The following is a 14113-nucleotide window of genomic DNA, read 5'->3' as shown; positions in this document are numbered from 1 at the left end:
ATGGACAGAAGGTCACAGTGACTGAAGCACGGATTCTGGTGTGGCATAACTGATTCCCAAGGAGCCCGTGAAGCTTTATTCATTAGCCAGTGCAAAGTGAGTGTTTAACACAGGCACAGAGTTCAGGATTGGTTTCTGAATTGCAATAGAGCCATTATGTGTATGTTACATTTAATTTCTTAGGTTAAGAAAAGCTTTATAAATAAAAATTTCTAGTTACATGACACATCATGCTCAAGAGACAGGAAAAAAGAAAGACACCAGATAAGATTTTTTATTAGACCACAGTGTTATGACTGTAACAGGGAACTTTCAGGCAACGACAACTGTTAATATGAAAGGTAGCTACTGTCTTCCCCTCCAGCCCTTTAGTACAATCCTGATATTTTTGCTGAGATTTCGTTGCCCGAAAGCTAGAAGTTGATGAAAGGGAAAATCTCTCCTTTCTGCACAGGACCTTAGGAGCCCAGCTTCATCCTGCAGCTTCTTTAAAAGATGCCTTCCACAAAGTCTACTTTTGAGTTCCATTTTATCTGGGAACTGATCCATTATTTGCATAAGTCACCTGTTAAGTTGCAAAAAACCAAACAAACAAAAAAAACAACTGACCTCCCGAAAACCAAAAATCTCCCCTTGGGCAGCTGGTAAGCAGTTTAAGGTAATGTCTTTAATTGACAGGAGGAGCAAGATAAAGTCTATTCCTGCAGCTCAGCTGATATGCAATGGTTTGGTATGCTATCAGACCTCCATATTATCAGTAATGTGCCCATTTCTTCAGAGTGCAGAGTCATAGGGACAGAGCCTGCAGCAGAAATCTCAGTGGGTATGTTCTGGCTAGTTATAGTAGTGAACCAGCATTTTATTCCCTGTGTAACTGCCTCATCCATTACATATACTTTCGTAGGCTGCTTTGCTCTGTTTCGTTAGCTTTTTAATCAAACTTGGTCTTTTTGAGATTTCCTGCTGTGAACTCCTAGAAATCACCCACAGTATACACTGCCAAAATCTCAATTTAATATCTTGAACAATGTGACTCTTTCTTAGATCTCATAACTGTCCATTTCAGATCTTTAAATAAAACATTAATTCCCCAATAGTGAACAGCAACTGGAAAATGATCAGTAAAACTGTTGGCAAAGCATCACTTTGAAGTGAGTGAGCCTGGTGCCAGTTCCTCGTTTTTGTACCAAATGCAATGAAGGCCAGCATGCTGTGTGTTTCTGTCATCTGGACATGGCCAGCTGTAGCTGGAGACACAAATCCAAAATGGTTACAGCTATTTCTCAACTACTTAACTATCTGGCTTATGACTTACTGTTTACAGCTCTGTATGAACTCACATCTGAAGAATAGTTGCATATAGTGTGCATGCATACATGAATAAAATGCATGTTTTGTATGTGTTGTATGGCTGTTAGCAGACATTGATAGAGAGTAATTCCATTCTCAATACTGAAGAGATTAAAAAAGAATTTATTGTTTTAAAGCATCACACTGTTTTCTTAGGTATCTTAAAATTTAAATAGTTCCTTCAGGGCTTTTGATGCTATAAAAAATCTCCAGTAAGCTTAATTTAAGATTGAAGATATACAGTAGTATTTTTAGGGGGGGAAAGGATGAGAATCAAAGTAAATGGGAGCCTAACTCAGAGAGTGGACTCTATAGCCTGGAATTAAGTGCTTGAATTCCCTACTGTGCATTGGGAAGATGAGAGGACAGGAGGAAAACGTGGGGGGAGAACAAGGTGACTGAGGAACGTGATCCTCCAAAACCCTCACATACTAAGTGGAAACAGAGTTGTCATCTAGAGCTAGCTAGTGGGGAATGCCAAACAGAGGTCTATGCCAACCTCTCTCAAGGGCATATGCACCAGAGCTCAAGTTATTTTGTGGGGACAAAAAAAAAGTGTTAAAAAAATTTTTAATACTACTCATTGTCAGCTGAGATGATACAATTGGGAAGGCCTTTTGTGTAGAAGAGGTTCATTGTGTGGTACACCTGTCAAGAAGAGAAGGGGAGTTGTTATCACTAGGAAACTGTGAAAATAGAACAAAAAACGCTATTGTTGGAAAGGTGGGTTGAAGAAGCAAACGAGCATTTGGGGATCTCAGTGAAAGAAGTAAATGACCTTATGGGTAGTGATAGACATAGCTATTATTTGTAGTTCCAGAAAAAGAATGGAATAAGGCTGAGTGGGGAGAGGATAGAATCCAGTGGGTAACTTCAATATTTTCCTTAACAGTATTTATTGGTCCACTGTATTAAACCAAAAGTTTTTTTTAAACTTCTTTCAAGAGTTTACCTGTCTTGTAATGTATTGCCTGCTGTTCTGCTGAGTGATATATAAATAGCTAATAATTTTTACATTAATTTTAAATCATTATTCATAGCTCTTTGGGACCAACTTTTTCCAGGCTTTTTCTATTTTTGTGTTGAGTGGAGGAGAAGAGACGAGCCTAGGGAGGAGGAGAGAGAATGTGAAAAAAACCCCTCAGCTATTCTTGAGTTACAGAAAAAAATTATGCACTTTTCCAAAGGAGGAAAAAAAGCTCATTTTAACTTTTTGAAAACTACAGAAAAAGCTACTGAGGTTTGAAACTTGAAACAAAGTAGAGAAACTGAATCATAGAGATTCGAAGCTTTATTTGGAACCAAAGCATCCACGTAAAGCTCCATATGAGTGAGCACAATTTCTGAGCATGATCAGTCACAATTCCTTAGATTTTAGCAAATCATATTACTACTGGTCCCTATTTGTGAAACCAGAGCACATTCATTCTTGCCATTTGGCCTGACCAGAGGACTCAAGCAAAAAAAAATTGCTGCTGAAATAATTTACAGGTGGGAGATCTTTAGTTGCTTCTGTAAAATACATGCAGTAAATTCCTTCAAATCCCAATGAATTACGAACATTTGCTGGTGGAAAACCAGAAACCTTAACATGTATAAATATAAAGTTCCCCTGGGTTCTTCCAGTAGAAGTTAGACACAAAGATTTACTCACAGTTAGTGATGCTGGAGCCAAAACAACCCAGGCTGGATAAACGAGGATATGGTAAATCTCAGATGGTAACTGTTTCATTGAACCCCATTATATTTCAGGAATCTTGCAAGTTTTTCTTGCTGGTTCCAGCTGCTATAGTTACAGATTACTCAATGAAAAAGGAAATGCTAAGATTGCCCCTTCTCAGCTATTCTAGTTCTCTTTTCTTCTTACCTATGAAGCTTCCCAATCCAAAGTCACTTCAGACTCTAACTGGAAGTTGGGTTCTTCTGGCATTGTTAGTTATTTGTAGCTGTGATTAACAAAGATTTCCTCTTGCCCAGTCCTTGAATTTCAGACCAGTCAACTGATTTAGTCTAGCTGCAGAGTGCATGAAGGGGTGAGAAGAGGAATTCAGTAACAGCAGTGGAAGGGGCTCAGGATACACAAGTGGGTACAGGCTGTGTGTGGTGCCTGGAGTTGGCAGAGCAGTGGGTTTGGCTAGGGAGAGAGCCTGGAGTGGTGGCGGGTGAGCGATGCCTGGCTGAGAGGTGATTATGCGACTAGCCATTTTGGTAAATGCAATAACCGCACTGAAAATGAAGTTCAGGAGAGATGGTGGTGGCTCTTGTGTGGACTCAAGAGTCATCTGTACCAAGCAGCTAATGAAGAATCAAATCAATATGGAGGCCTATGAAAAAATGATTTATGCATCAGAGTGGAAAGAAAAATCTGTGTGATTTGCCTTGAATTCAGAGGGTTTGTAGAGAACAACAGGAGGTGAATTCTTGCTAATGTGCTTCAGATGTGATCATCTTTTTGGCTTGAGGGCCTGTAGCTAGCAGTAAGAGTGACAGAGAAGAAAAGGAGCTGAAAGGATAAGCAGAAAACTCTCTTCTTTCCACGTGGAGCCCAGCTGGAGGAAGCCACGTTTTAGGCCTTTTCTTTGGATTTTGGTTAAGGAAAGGCTATTGTATTTGTGTCCCATAGTTGAAAGGACAAATATTCTTCACTCCCTTGTTTTTACTTTATTGTTTTGAAACAATGTGAGAGGAGTGCTTAAATATCACTGTTAGGACTAGACAACAAGAAAAGCTATTAAAATTATCAATTGTTGCCAGGGTATTTAAAAACAGTTGGGAGATTTTATGTTTTGAGGGATTCCTTTTAATTATTTGTAATCAAGTCTAGCTGAACTGTGATTATTATGATAGTTAAACTCTTTTACATGACTAGCTGGTGGCAAAAATTGCTTTTGCTATTTATCAAAAATTTCTTATATTGTGATACAGAGTGGTGCTTCTCTCCTAGCATTCAATATGACTCTAATATATTTGGTTAAAAAATTTGAGTTTAGTATTTGTAGTTTTTATTATAGATAACTAAGTCATATGTCCTATATATGTTTGAGATGCCTTCTTTATTATTTGGATTAATTACATATTTCAGTAATAGTCACAGGTTAAAAATAGATTATCTTAGGATTTAGTTTGAATTCCCTGATGCTTATGGGATACATCTCCTTGTTTTGATTTGTGAACTATAATTACTTGCAACTGTTCAACACATATAACTAAGCAAAGTCTGTGTTTGTCTATGATATAATAAATGAACAAAAAAAATATATATACAGCAAGTGCCTAAAATTTTGGATACAACTATATATTTAAAATCCAGTATCAAAGAAGAATGACAAAGAACTCACAGACCTATAATTAGCAGCGGTAGTTAAATTATGTAGTCCTATATAGGGAAAACAATACCTCTTTCCATTTTAAAAGTTAGTGAATATAAAATATATTAAAAATTTATTGGTGCCCTTGAAGCTTCAGAATTAGCTTTCCAAAGATGGTGGTACTATGAAAACAAGAGATGATGCAATTTAAAAAGAGAAAAAAAATAGTATTGCCAATCTTGTTAACACTATGATAGAACAAATGCATGCTGGAGCTCCCCGAAATTACACTCTATAGTTATAAACATATAAGAGTTCAGTGACCTACTACAAGTAAGATTAAAACCTTTTTAGTTCATGGAAGCGTTTATTTGTTTCTCTGTTTATATGTTTCTCTATTTATCCTACAGTAGTCAGATTTGTTTTGATGTGCTACTGTTATTTTGTTGCTATATGAAATTCTTAACTTGAGTTCTCTTTAATTTTAACTTTGAAATAAATATTACTTTTTTAATCTGTGCCATTATAGTTATTATTAACCTTCCAAAAAAAATTGGTTACACTTATCCTTACAGGTGATGGTAATTTTGGTGCTTTTTTTCCTTTCTTCCAGGGGTGTTAGAAAAAACATGCTTTTATTCAAATGGAAGTGAGGTCCTTACAGTTAACAGTGACATTGAAACATCTGATGTTCTTTTGCCAAACATGGTTGAAAACAGTTCCAAGACTGATCCCACAGTGGATCTCAGCACACAGCCCTCTTCCTGGACCACCACGCCTTTGTCCCACATTGACCAAATGAACAAGAACTCAAATATATTTACAGAGACTTTCCAGGAAAATGCATTTGCTCTCGCAACTCAAGCCACAGTGCTCAGTCCTCACCCTACATATGATGCTGCTTTGGCAGAGGGCTCTGAAGACAGCACCCAGCTGTTTGCCACTGCAGAGGAGACAACTTTGTGGTCTACAGATGCATCCTTTAACAACACAGAGAGGATGACCACTCTGCCAGTATTAAGTTCTACCCATCCATCTGTGTCACAAAAAATGGATCAGAAAAAAAGTAAGTTTACATTTTATTTGGCTCCATAATTCTGACTCAAAAAGTATAGAACATACTGTTGGCATGCTTCCCAATGTGTTCCCATGACTTCTGAGGAATGTGTCCCTTTTGATAATTTATTTTGTCATGCACATTCCATGTTGCAAGCAACTGGTTTCTTATCAGAACATTTGATTGACCCCATTGAGGAAGCTGCAGTAAATTCAGGTATGAATACTTACAATACATTCTCCAATTGGTGATAATCATGCATGCTTACCAAGGCTGAAAATGAGTTATTGTAGACCGTATTCAGTTTGAAGATTGAATTTTCTATGTTTCTTTAAAATTATGTATGTGGCAAGTACCTTCCTGAACTTGGGATGTAATTACAGTTACAACTTTTTCTATGTTAATGGATAAATTCTTCTCTAATTTGAAGCAGTTTCTCTATGTAGCAATAAAATTCTGGTGACGTTTCTGAGGACTATAATCAAAATGTCTACAGAGAATAATAACAATTAACTGTGATCAGGTTTTTTTTTTGGTTTGACTATGAAAGTAGGTGCATTTCATTAGTGCCATGGTAATGTTATTGATTCATCATGTCAGTGGTAGTGAAAGGTTCCCTGATATTGTTTTGCTAACAACTGAAACACTAGGGTACCATATTAAAATGAATCTGTTTCTCTTGAATTGCATATCATTCCTTTGCTCTTGATCCCACCAGAGCACAAAGCAAAACTTATTCCAGGTCATAGAGAGATCTGAAATAGATGAAAAGAGATAGTCAGTGACCTAAAAGAGGCACACTCTATATCTTTGAAATTTCTATAAAATAAAAATGAAGAGATGGTATCTGACAGTGGTGATTACTTCTGAAAGGCCACTGCATTATATGTTATTTTGAGGACCAGGTCTGTGTGTCATTCCTCTTGGATTCTGTGCTCAGTTAAGTTGTAAGACCTTATATTAGTTATCCGTGAATTTTTCCTCTTTGTTTTTTTTTAAGCATTCTCCCTTCAGGAGTTTGTTCCTGCCCCCTGCGCCCCCCCCTCCTGCACCCCCCCCATCATCAAACAGGCAGATAAAAGTTGGGAAACAGCTCTGTTATGTCTTTTTCTTGTTCCTTCTGGTGTGAAGTAAAAGTAGGGAAAACCTTTGAATAAGACTTAAGACTTTATTTTTTTAAAACCTGGCACACAGAAGAGATTCCTTTTGAGGGCATTTCAGTCATAGCTTATTTTCTCAATCAAAAATTAGCTTTCAAAAATAATAACTTACTGTGAATCAATGATTTGTCAATATTTTCTTCTGTCCCCTAGACTGTAGTGACTCCACAAGCCATTTGAACGGTGCAGGCTTTCTGTAGGTTCTGTTTGCTAAATGATTTTTCTTAAACAGGTTTATCTCTTATTTCCTTCCCCTGCACCCCAAACTCAGAACAAATGTATATAAATGCAGACTTGTATCCTATTGGTGATTCATTTATTTACCTCTTTTGGTAACTTGGTTAATTATCACTGTGCCAAGGAACAGCGTGGAAGCATAGTGTGCTACACTACAGAAACTTCCAACCCATAGGATTTTCAATAATTACTGTAGCAAAGGACACCTCAAAGTTAGTGGCCTGATGATTAATGTTGAGCAAAACTGTAGGGCAATATACTGCCTGTTTTTCTTAGCTAGGTCTTCTTTGATGTGTTGTGGGGTCTAACTGTTCCTATTCTAGAAGATGGTGTCTTTGCATTGCAGTCTTAGTAACTGTATAGATACAGTATAGATATATTGTGTAAGATTCTGTGTTTGTATTTGTATTCATCTGCCTAGTCATCATATTTGAGATACCTGGAATTCCAGGAAATATAGATGAAACAGTGTAAAACTTTTTTCCCTTTTCTTGTCATGTTGGAATGAACTCTTTTGAGATGGATGTAATATGCGTATGTGTGTGTATGGGAGGTGATATCTTTTCCTCCTAGGATGTTGATGCAGCGACAGTGCTACAGTGGCTCAGGACAACCTTAGGTCTGGATTTCTAAATTTTCAAATATTTGGGGTTTGGTATTATATAGAAAGGCACTTGTAGCCTATGAAGAAATTTGTAAGTATGTGCTCTATTCTGGTAAGTGCAGTTCATTCCAACAGCAGTATGACTGCGTGTATATTCAGTAGGCATGACTACTTGGGATTCTACTGTGAGGTAGTTTCTTCTGTGTAAAAAGAAAAGGACAAAAGAATTTTAAAGGCAAATTTAAAATACCACAGGTTTCTTTAAAAAACAAAAACAATAACAAAAAAACCCCATCCCAAACTGAGATACTTCAAGTTAGGTTTTTCTCCCCTATCAGAAACATCAGGAGCTAGTACGTTACTAACCAATAACCTCTCAGTCTTTGATTCCACTTTCAAGTGTTTTGCTTATCTGTATTCATGTGGACGTTGCCTTAATTCTGTGTGTAGATACATTAAAAATGTATATACATTTTGAGGATCCAGAAGAATTTGGTCTCAGAGTAACTATGTGTTCCCATGTCTGTCCATGGCATGGAAGACTAGAAAGCAGGGGATTTTGTCAAGTCCAGAGCTCCTCACTACCTCGCTTGTCCTGGCCTTTGTGAATTAAATCCTTACACTTGTCCTCGGTCTCTTTGATCTCTCCTTTCCCACTAAGCTTTGCGTCTTGGAGACAACTCTAAGGTAACACAGAACATGGTCTGATGTCCACAGGAAGTTCTTATGTATTCTGATGTGCAGGGAGGTGGGGAGTAGCTGGGAGATGAGATATAAGTAAGTTTTGGAATAGTGAGACTGGAATAGCCTTTTGGAGTAAAAAGGATTTTTTGCGACAAGTAAAACTTAATGACCACATGGGAATGGTGGTAGTAGATCAAATTAAGTCTCTCTTGCTCAGTGTCTGGATCCAACTGCGACCATTAGCACATGGCTGAAGAAGGATAAACTAGGGCTAGCATACAGAGACACTTCAACATTATATGGTAGCACATTCCAGTGATCTGCAGTGACTCCTGATGAGGGTTCTCCTATGAATTTATGTAATCACTTTTGAACCCATGTAAAATGGAAGTTTGAGCTTTTTGGGCGTATCTTATAAGGAAATTAATCTCCAAATGAAGTGTGAGGCTGATGTTCCATCATCATCAAGGCACACTAGCAGATCATCCATCAGTACGAGTTTCATCTGGTTCGAGTGTGGGGAGGTGAATGCATTTCTGATGATTTAGTAAGCATGTATAACTTGGACTTTATGCTGGTTTTATGCAGGGTGTTAAAAGACAAATGATACGTCATACAACATAGAGACTGCCAGTGCAAAACCAACCAGACAAAATTCTCTAAATACACTTGAACTGGCATTCATGTGGCTGTAATATTTTTGGTCTGCTGTTAGTATCCCTAGCACAGGATTTGCTTTATTGGTGAACCACAGGTTCAATAAAAGACATTAGAACACATTAATAAGAGAAATGATAAACATTGTGACCATATGGTATACACTCAAGACTTTAAAATAACACAAGTAAGACATTGCTGAGTTACTAACTGGAGAGGAATGAAATTTGGCACATATGACATCAATTATTTAAAAAGTCCTTGAAGCAGAAGGAAGCTCTTTGGCAGAAATTCTAGTAAAGAATAGATTAGTGGGTAAATGGAAATGCATGATACAATAAGGAAGAGATGAAGAAGTTTATTTTCATTTTACAAGGGGAAACAATGCCTCACAAGTCTATCAGAAAGTTCTTTGAAAGAGTCAGTGAAAATGCTAGTTAATACAACATACTTGGCTTTTCAAAATGCTGTTAACAAGACTCTTCACTGAGAAGTCTTAAAGACACTCTTCTCACAGACTAATTGCTCATTAGAAGACAGAAGGAAAAATAAGAATGAATGGTTAGGCTCCACAGTGAAGAACGTTTCTGATGGAGTCTTACAGGGTTTTCTGATCTGGGAAAGCAGTGAATAGTCAAGTAACAACATTTCTGCTAATACAGAGTTATCTGTCTAAGATGCATAGCTGGGAATCATGTAACAGTCTCATAGTGGAGAGAGTGACTGATGAAATGGTTAGATGACTTTGTGCCAATAGGTGCAAAAGAATGCTGGAGAGTGGGGAACAACCCTAACTCTATGTAATACAATGCTGGACTCTCAGCTAGCTTCGCCACTAAAAAAAAAGACCTGACGGTTTGCTGCAGACAGCATTCTGGCTCCATGACTGTCAAGAAGGCAAACAGGGTGTTAGGTATCGTCATGAAGTCTGCGAAGAACAAAATGAAAAATCTCATTACATCAGTGTATAAGTTCAGACAGATAATAGTAGAATCGGAAAAGGCAAATAGCAGGCAACCAGACCAGTAGAGACATGGAATGGCTTAGATGTGAGGAGGCACTAAACAGGAGGAAGACACTGTTTTCCTCCTGGAAAACAGTTGGCTGAGAGGTAAGTGGTTGTGGTAGATATCCATACCATTTTGAGTGTCCTGGAGAAATAGAACAGGCAACAGTTACTCACTGATTTTCATTATATCTCAGGTGCCCTTTTTTTTTTTTTTAATTATCAGACAGTAAGTTAAAACAAAAAAAAAAGAGACATCATGGAACTCATTGCCATAGGATGATGAGAAAACCAGAAAGATGAAAATGCTTGGAGAACTTCATGAGGGTTTGGTCTGTTGGGAGCTTTTAAACACAATAGTCCAGTGGCAACCTCTGACTTGTGAAGGCTCAAGATTTTAGGTTGCCAGAAGTTGTTATACTCCTAGGTGGTTGTTCCTTGTATTTGCCCTAAATTCTTAGAATTTTTCTTGAACATATAATGCTGGCCCCCACCAAAGGCCAGCTTCTGAGTTAAATGTATCCTGTGTTACCTCTCTGTTGGAAAGCAAGTGAAGGAATACGTTTTTCCTGTTGAGGGATTTGAGTTTGTGTGACTTCATGTTTAAATGTTTTCTGAAGGCATGGGCCATGGTCCTAAGTCACTAGGATGGTTCATTGGAGAGTTTTCTGATGATAGCAAAAACATCAGGAAGGGAGTCTTAGGTGAATCAATAGGTTCAGTAGTGTATATTCATGGAATTTAGAAGTATATGCAATAATATGCTGTTCATCTGTCAATCAATGCTTAACAGAAAAAGAACCATATACTAAATAGTAATTATCTTAAAGAATGAAGGATGTTTTGGCAAAATAAATATCAGTACAATTTTATTGGTACTTTTTTCTCTTTGAAACAAAAGTAGGCTGCAGTTAGGCAGTGAAGTGGGAGACTAACCAGGAGAGATCTCAAGTGTATGAGATTGAGCGGCATGTTTTCATTTCAAATGAAGCAGACTCCTTGTTTTGTAATACTGCTGATTTGGGGAGACAGGAAGAAGGAGAGAGAGTGAGGGTTGACATTCTTCCTAGAAAAACATCCTGTAAACTAATGGAATATGCACTGGGACAAGAGGTATTAGTATCTGATTGTGTTTCTTCCACTCACTGATGTTTATGCATACGTATATTTAATAACCCTTTTTTCTTCTGTGCCAAGCCTGTCATACTTCCCTCCTAGCAGACAGTCTAGTAACCCCTCTGCCATTTCACAGAAAAAGTTTCAGTGGAGAACTGTGACAGTGTTCAGATCCTAACATGAAAAGTAACACGCCCAAGCTCCATCTTCTGCCATACCTTTCTGTGCTTGGCATCACCCCCCACCCCAGCGGGCTCCAACGCTGTGAGGAGCTGAGAGAGCAAGACCCGCTCCTCAGCCCAGCCCCAGAAGCCGCAGCGGGTCTCTGTGGTGCCCGAAACGGTGCCTGCGGCTTGTGATTGCCGCCGAGCAACGCCTGCTTCAGCCCCGATTCTCCGGCCGCGCCGCCGCCGCCGCCGCCGCCGCCCCGGGGGCTGCGCTCCGGCCACGAGAGGGCGCTGCCGCCGCTGCCGGCGGCCCCGGCGCGGCCCCGAGCCCCGCGGGGGGCGGGAGCGGGGCGAGGGCGCGCCCGGGGAGGACCGGGGCACCCGGGGCGGGGAACAGAGGCACAGGCTCATCGGCGTCGAGGGGACGGCAGGGGCAGCTGCGGAGGAAAGGGAGGTACCCCCGTGTGCTAGTGGGAGGTGGCGCTGGTGGTGGCAGAGGTGGTCTGCAGAGGCCTTCGGCTGAGGAACAGCCTGGCTGCACGGCTCCGGGCTGTACTGGGGAGTCCAGGAGGAGCACTGGGCCTCTAGACCTCTCATTAGGGTAAGAACTGAGTGAAGAGCAAGGTGGATGGAAATAAGGGACGTGTTTTTTCCAGGTGTAGGTTATTCTGAAGGTACTTGACAGAGCGCTACGAAAAGGCAGGTGTCCCAGATGGACGTGGATGTGGTTCCTGTTCAGCTCTTCCCTGCGCTTGCACCAGGGTGCAGGAGGGTGAAAAAACCCCGAGCCCTAAACGGTTGTTTGGAAGAATGAAGTGGAAGAGTGCCTTTGCAGAAGCGAGTCAGTGTTTCAGAGGACTTGTTAAGCATTTCAAAAAGCATAGCATTTATGTTTGCTTGTTTGCATCTTTTACTCTTTTCCTAAATAACAAATATTATGCAGAGGACCCTTGGGTCTTTTCACATTTCATGCACATCTTTGAGCAATTTAATTTGTTTGCAATCCCCTGCCCAGCCTAGAGGTTATCCTAATCCTCGCTATTGTGATTTTACTATATTTAATTTATACATTAAATAAATCTCTTTATCTCTACCCAGCATTTTTTACTTTGCATTTGGTGTTCTGCCACTGCTACACTCTGCCACTACAGAGAACTAGTCTGGCCCAGCTTTCTGTTTGGTAGAAAAGAGCAATATGAGAACCACTGTGGGGATAGCTGGACGGGATATATCACGTGGCACAGAAACAACAAATTCCCTGCCTCTTTCTCCCTGCCTTGGGCTGCTCATACTAAAGACATTTTTTTCTACTGAGGCTAAGGTATCCAGTAACTGCAACCCAAGTCAGACCATAGGCTTGCATCTCCCTAATCCCCAGTATCTCAAGCAGTGATCTAATAAATCACTTTGTCTTCTAGCTCAATTCATGTTTAATTACTCATACAAGTTGGAATAGACCCAATTATGTAAGGAGTAATAGCAACAATAGACCCATGGTAGATCTTCAGGGGTATTCTTGTCCTCAAAAAAAATTCAAAGCGTTAAAACATGATTTTCTCCTGAAGGGAAAATGGTTTTGTTTTTTCAGATTGGCATAGAAGAACATAAACAATGGTCTCTTAAATCCCAGCCCAGGAGTTTAGCCACTGAGCTGTGTTTTTTTCAGGCAAATGCAAGCATGAGTAGACTAATATGGTAACTATTAATTTTGTTGGGGCTTGAGTTCATGCTTGAGAGTGTTTTCTCTTCCAGCAGTAGCTTCTGTTTCTTTATCTCACCTATACCTCTATACATTTTCTCTCAAAATTAAAGAAACAAAGGGAAAAAAGCTGCCCTGAAATCTTGGCAATGCATTCCTCATTAAAAAATGCATTTTTTTCACTAGTCAAAATAATCACTAGAGCCATTCAGGTTTTCTTGTCTAGCAGAAATTTAAAATTAAATTTGCAGTTGACATGGCAAAATTAGTGACTTAAGAGAGAAACACATGGTGAATTTTCACTAAATTCAATAGCAAGAACCTGGTTTTCATCAGATTGCCTATTCTACCATTGCCGTTTCATATGGGTGCATGGGCATAGCTTGGCAAGGAAACCATTAAGTTTCTGACATATAAGATGTATTAGCTGGAATCCAAAAGATTTTTAAAAGTCATTACTCTCTATATAGAATATAGAGAGATTTTTCATTACAACTTATGTTTATAAGGATGAAAAAGCTTACTAGCTTTTATCACCTGGTGCATTGCTGCTCTCGGATAACTGTAAGTTTGCCAAAAACTTCAAATACTTGTGTGAGAATTGTAATGAGGTTGCTAACACTTTAATACCTTTACCTCTAGCTAAGCTTGTGATTTCAATTCCCTTTAATAAATTCATGGCTCCTTACTGCAACTATTTTGTTTGTAGATTATCATCTGTCCAAATGCAATCTGATGAAACAATGTAAGATAGTGTAAGATATCTAACAGACTTCAAGTATCTGTTGGGATTAATACTGTAATAAGTACTATGAGTAACTATCACATCCTCCTTGCAATTCCATGTATCTTTACTCTTTGGCCTTTCAGCAGCATGGTTTACTTTAGAGTGGAAGATTCCCTCCTTGGAAATAACTACAAAGTCAGCTTTGTTCTAGTCTTTAAATGACGTGTGTGCTTCTAGAGTTATGCATGTGTGTACCTTTAAAACTTTAAAGAACAGAAGTCTCTTCAGCTTTATGCCTTTTATGCATCCATTATGGCTTTTTACACTTTGTTGCTTATAGT

The 14113-nt window shown here is 39.0% G+C and overlaps 1 protein-coding gene across 1 annotated transcript in view; it reads left to right on the top strand.

Annotated features, from left to right (window-relative positions):
- Positions 1 to 14113, top strand: part of CORIN (corin, serine peptidase) — a 161187-nt gene that overhangs the window by 24392 nt on the left and 122682 nt on the right. Inside the window, exon 3 of the mRNA XM_072862094.1 lies at positions 5272 to 5724. Within this exon, the coding sequence (XP_072718195.1) occupies positions 5272 to 5724 (453 nt within the window). The remainder of the gene's footprint in view (positions 1 to 5271; positions 5725 to 14113) is intronic.

This window comes from Ciconia boyciana, chromosome 5 (assembly GCF_034638445.1).
Source record: "Ciconia boyciana chromosome 5, ASM3463844v1, whole genome shotgun sequence".
NCBI classification, from domain to species: domain Eukaryota; kingdom Metazoa; phylum Chordata; class Aves; order Ciconiiformes; family Ciconiidae; genus Ciconia; species Ciconia boyciana.
Note: the sequence above shows the minus strand (reverse complement) of the source record. Positions and strands in the feature narration are given on the sequence as shown.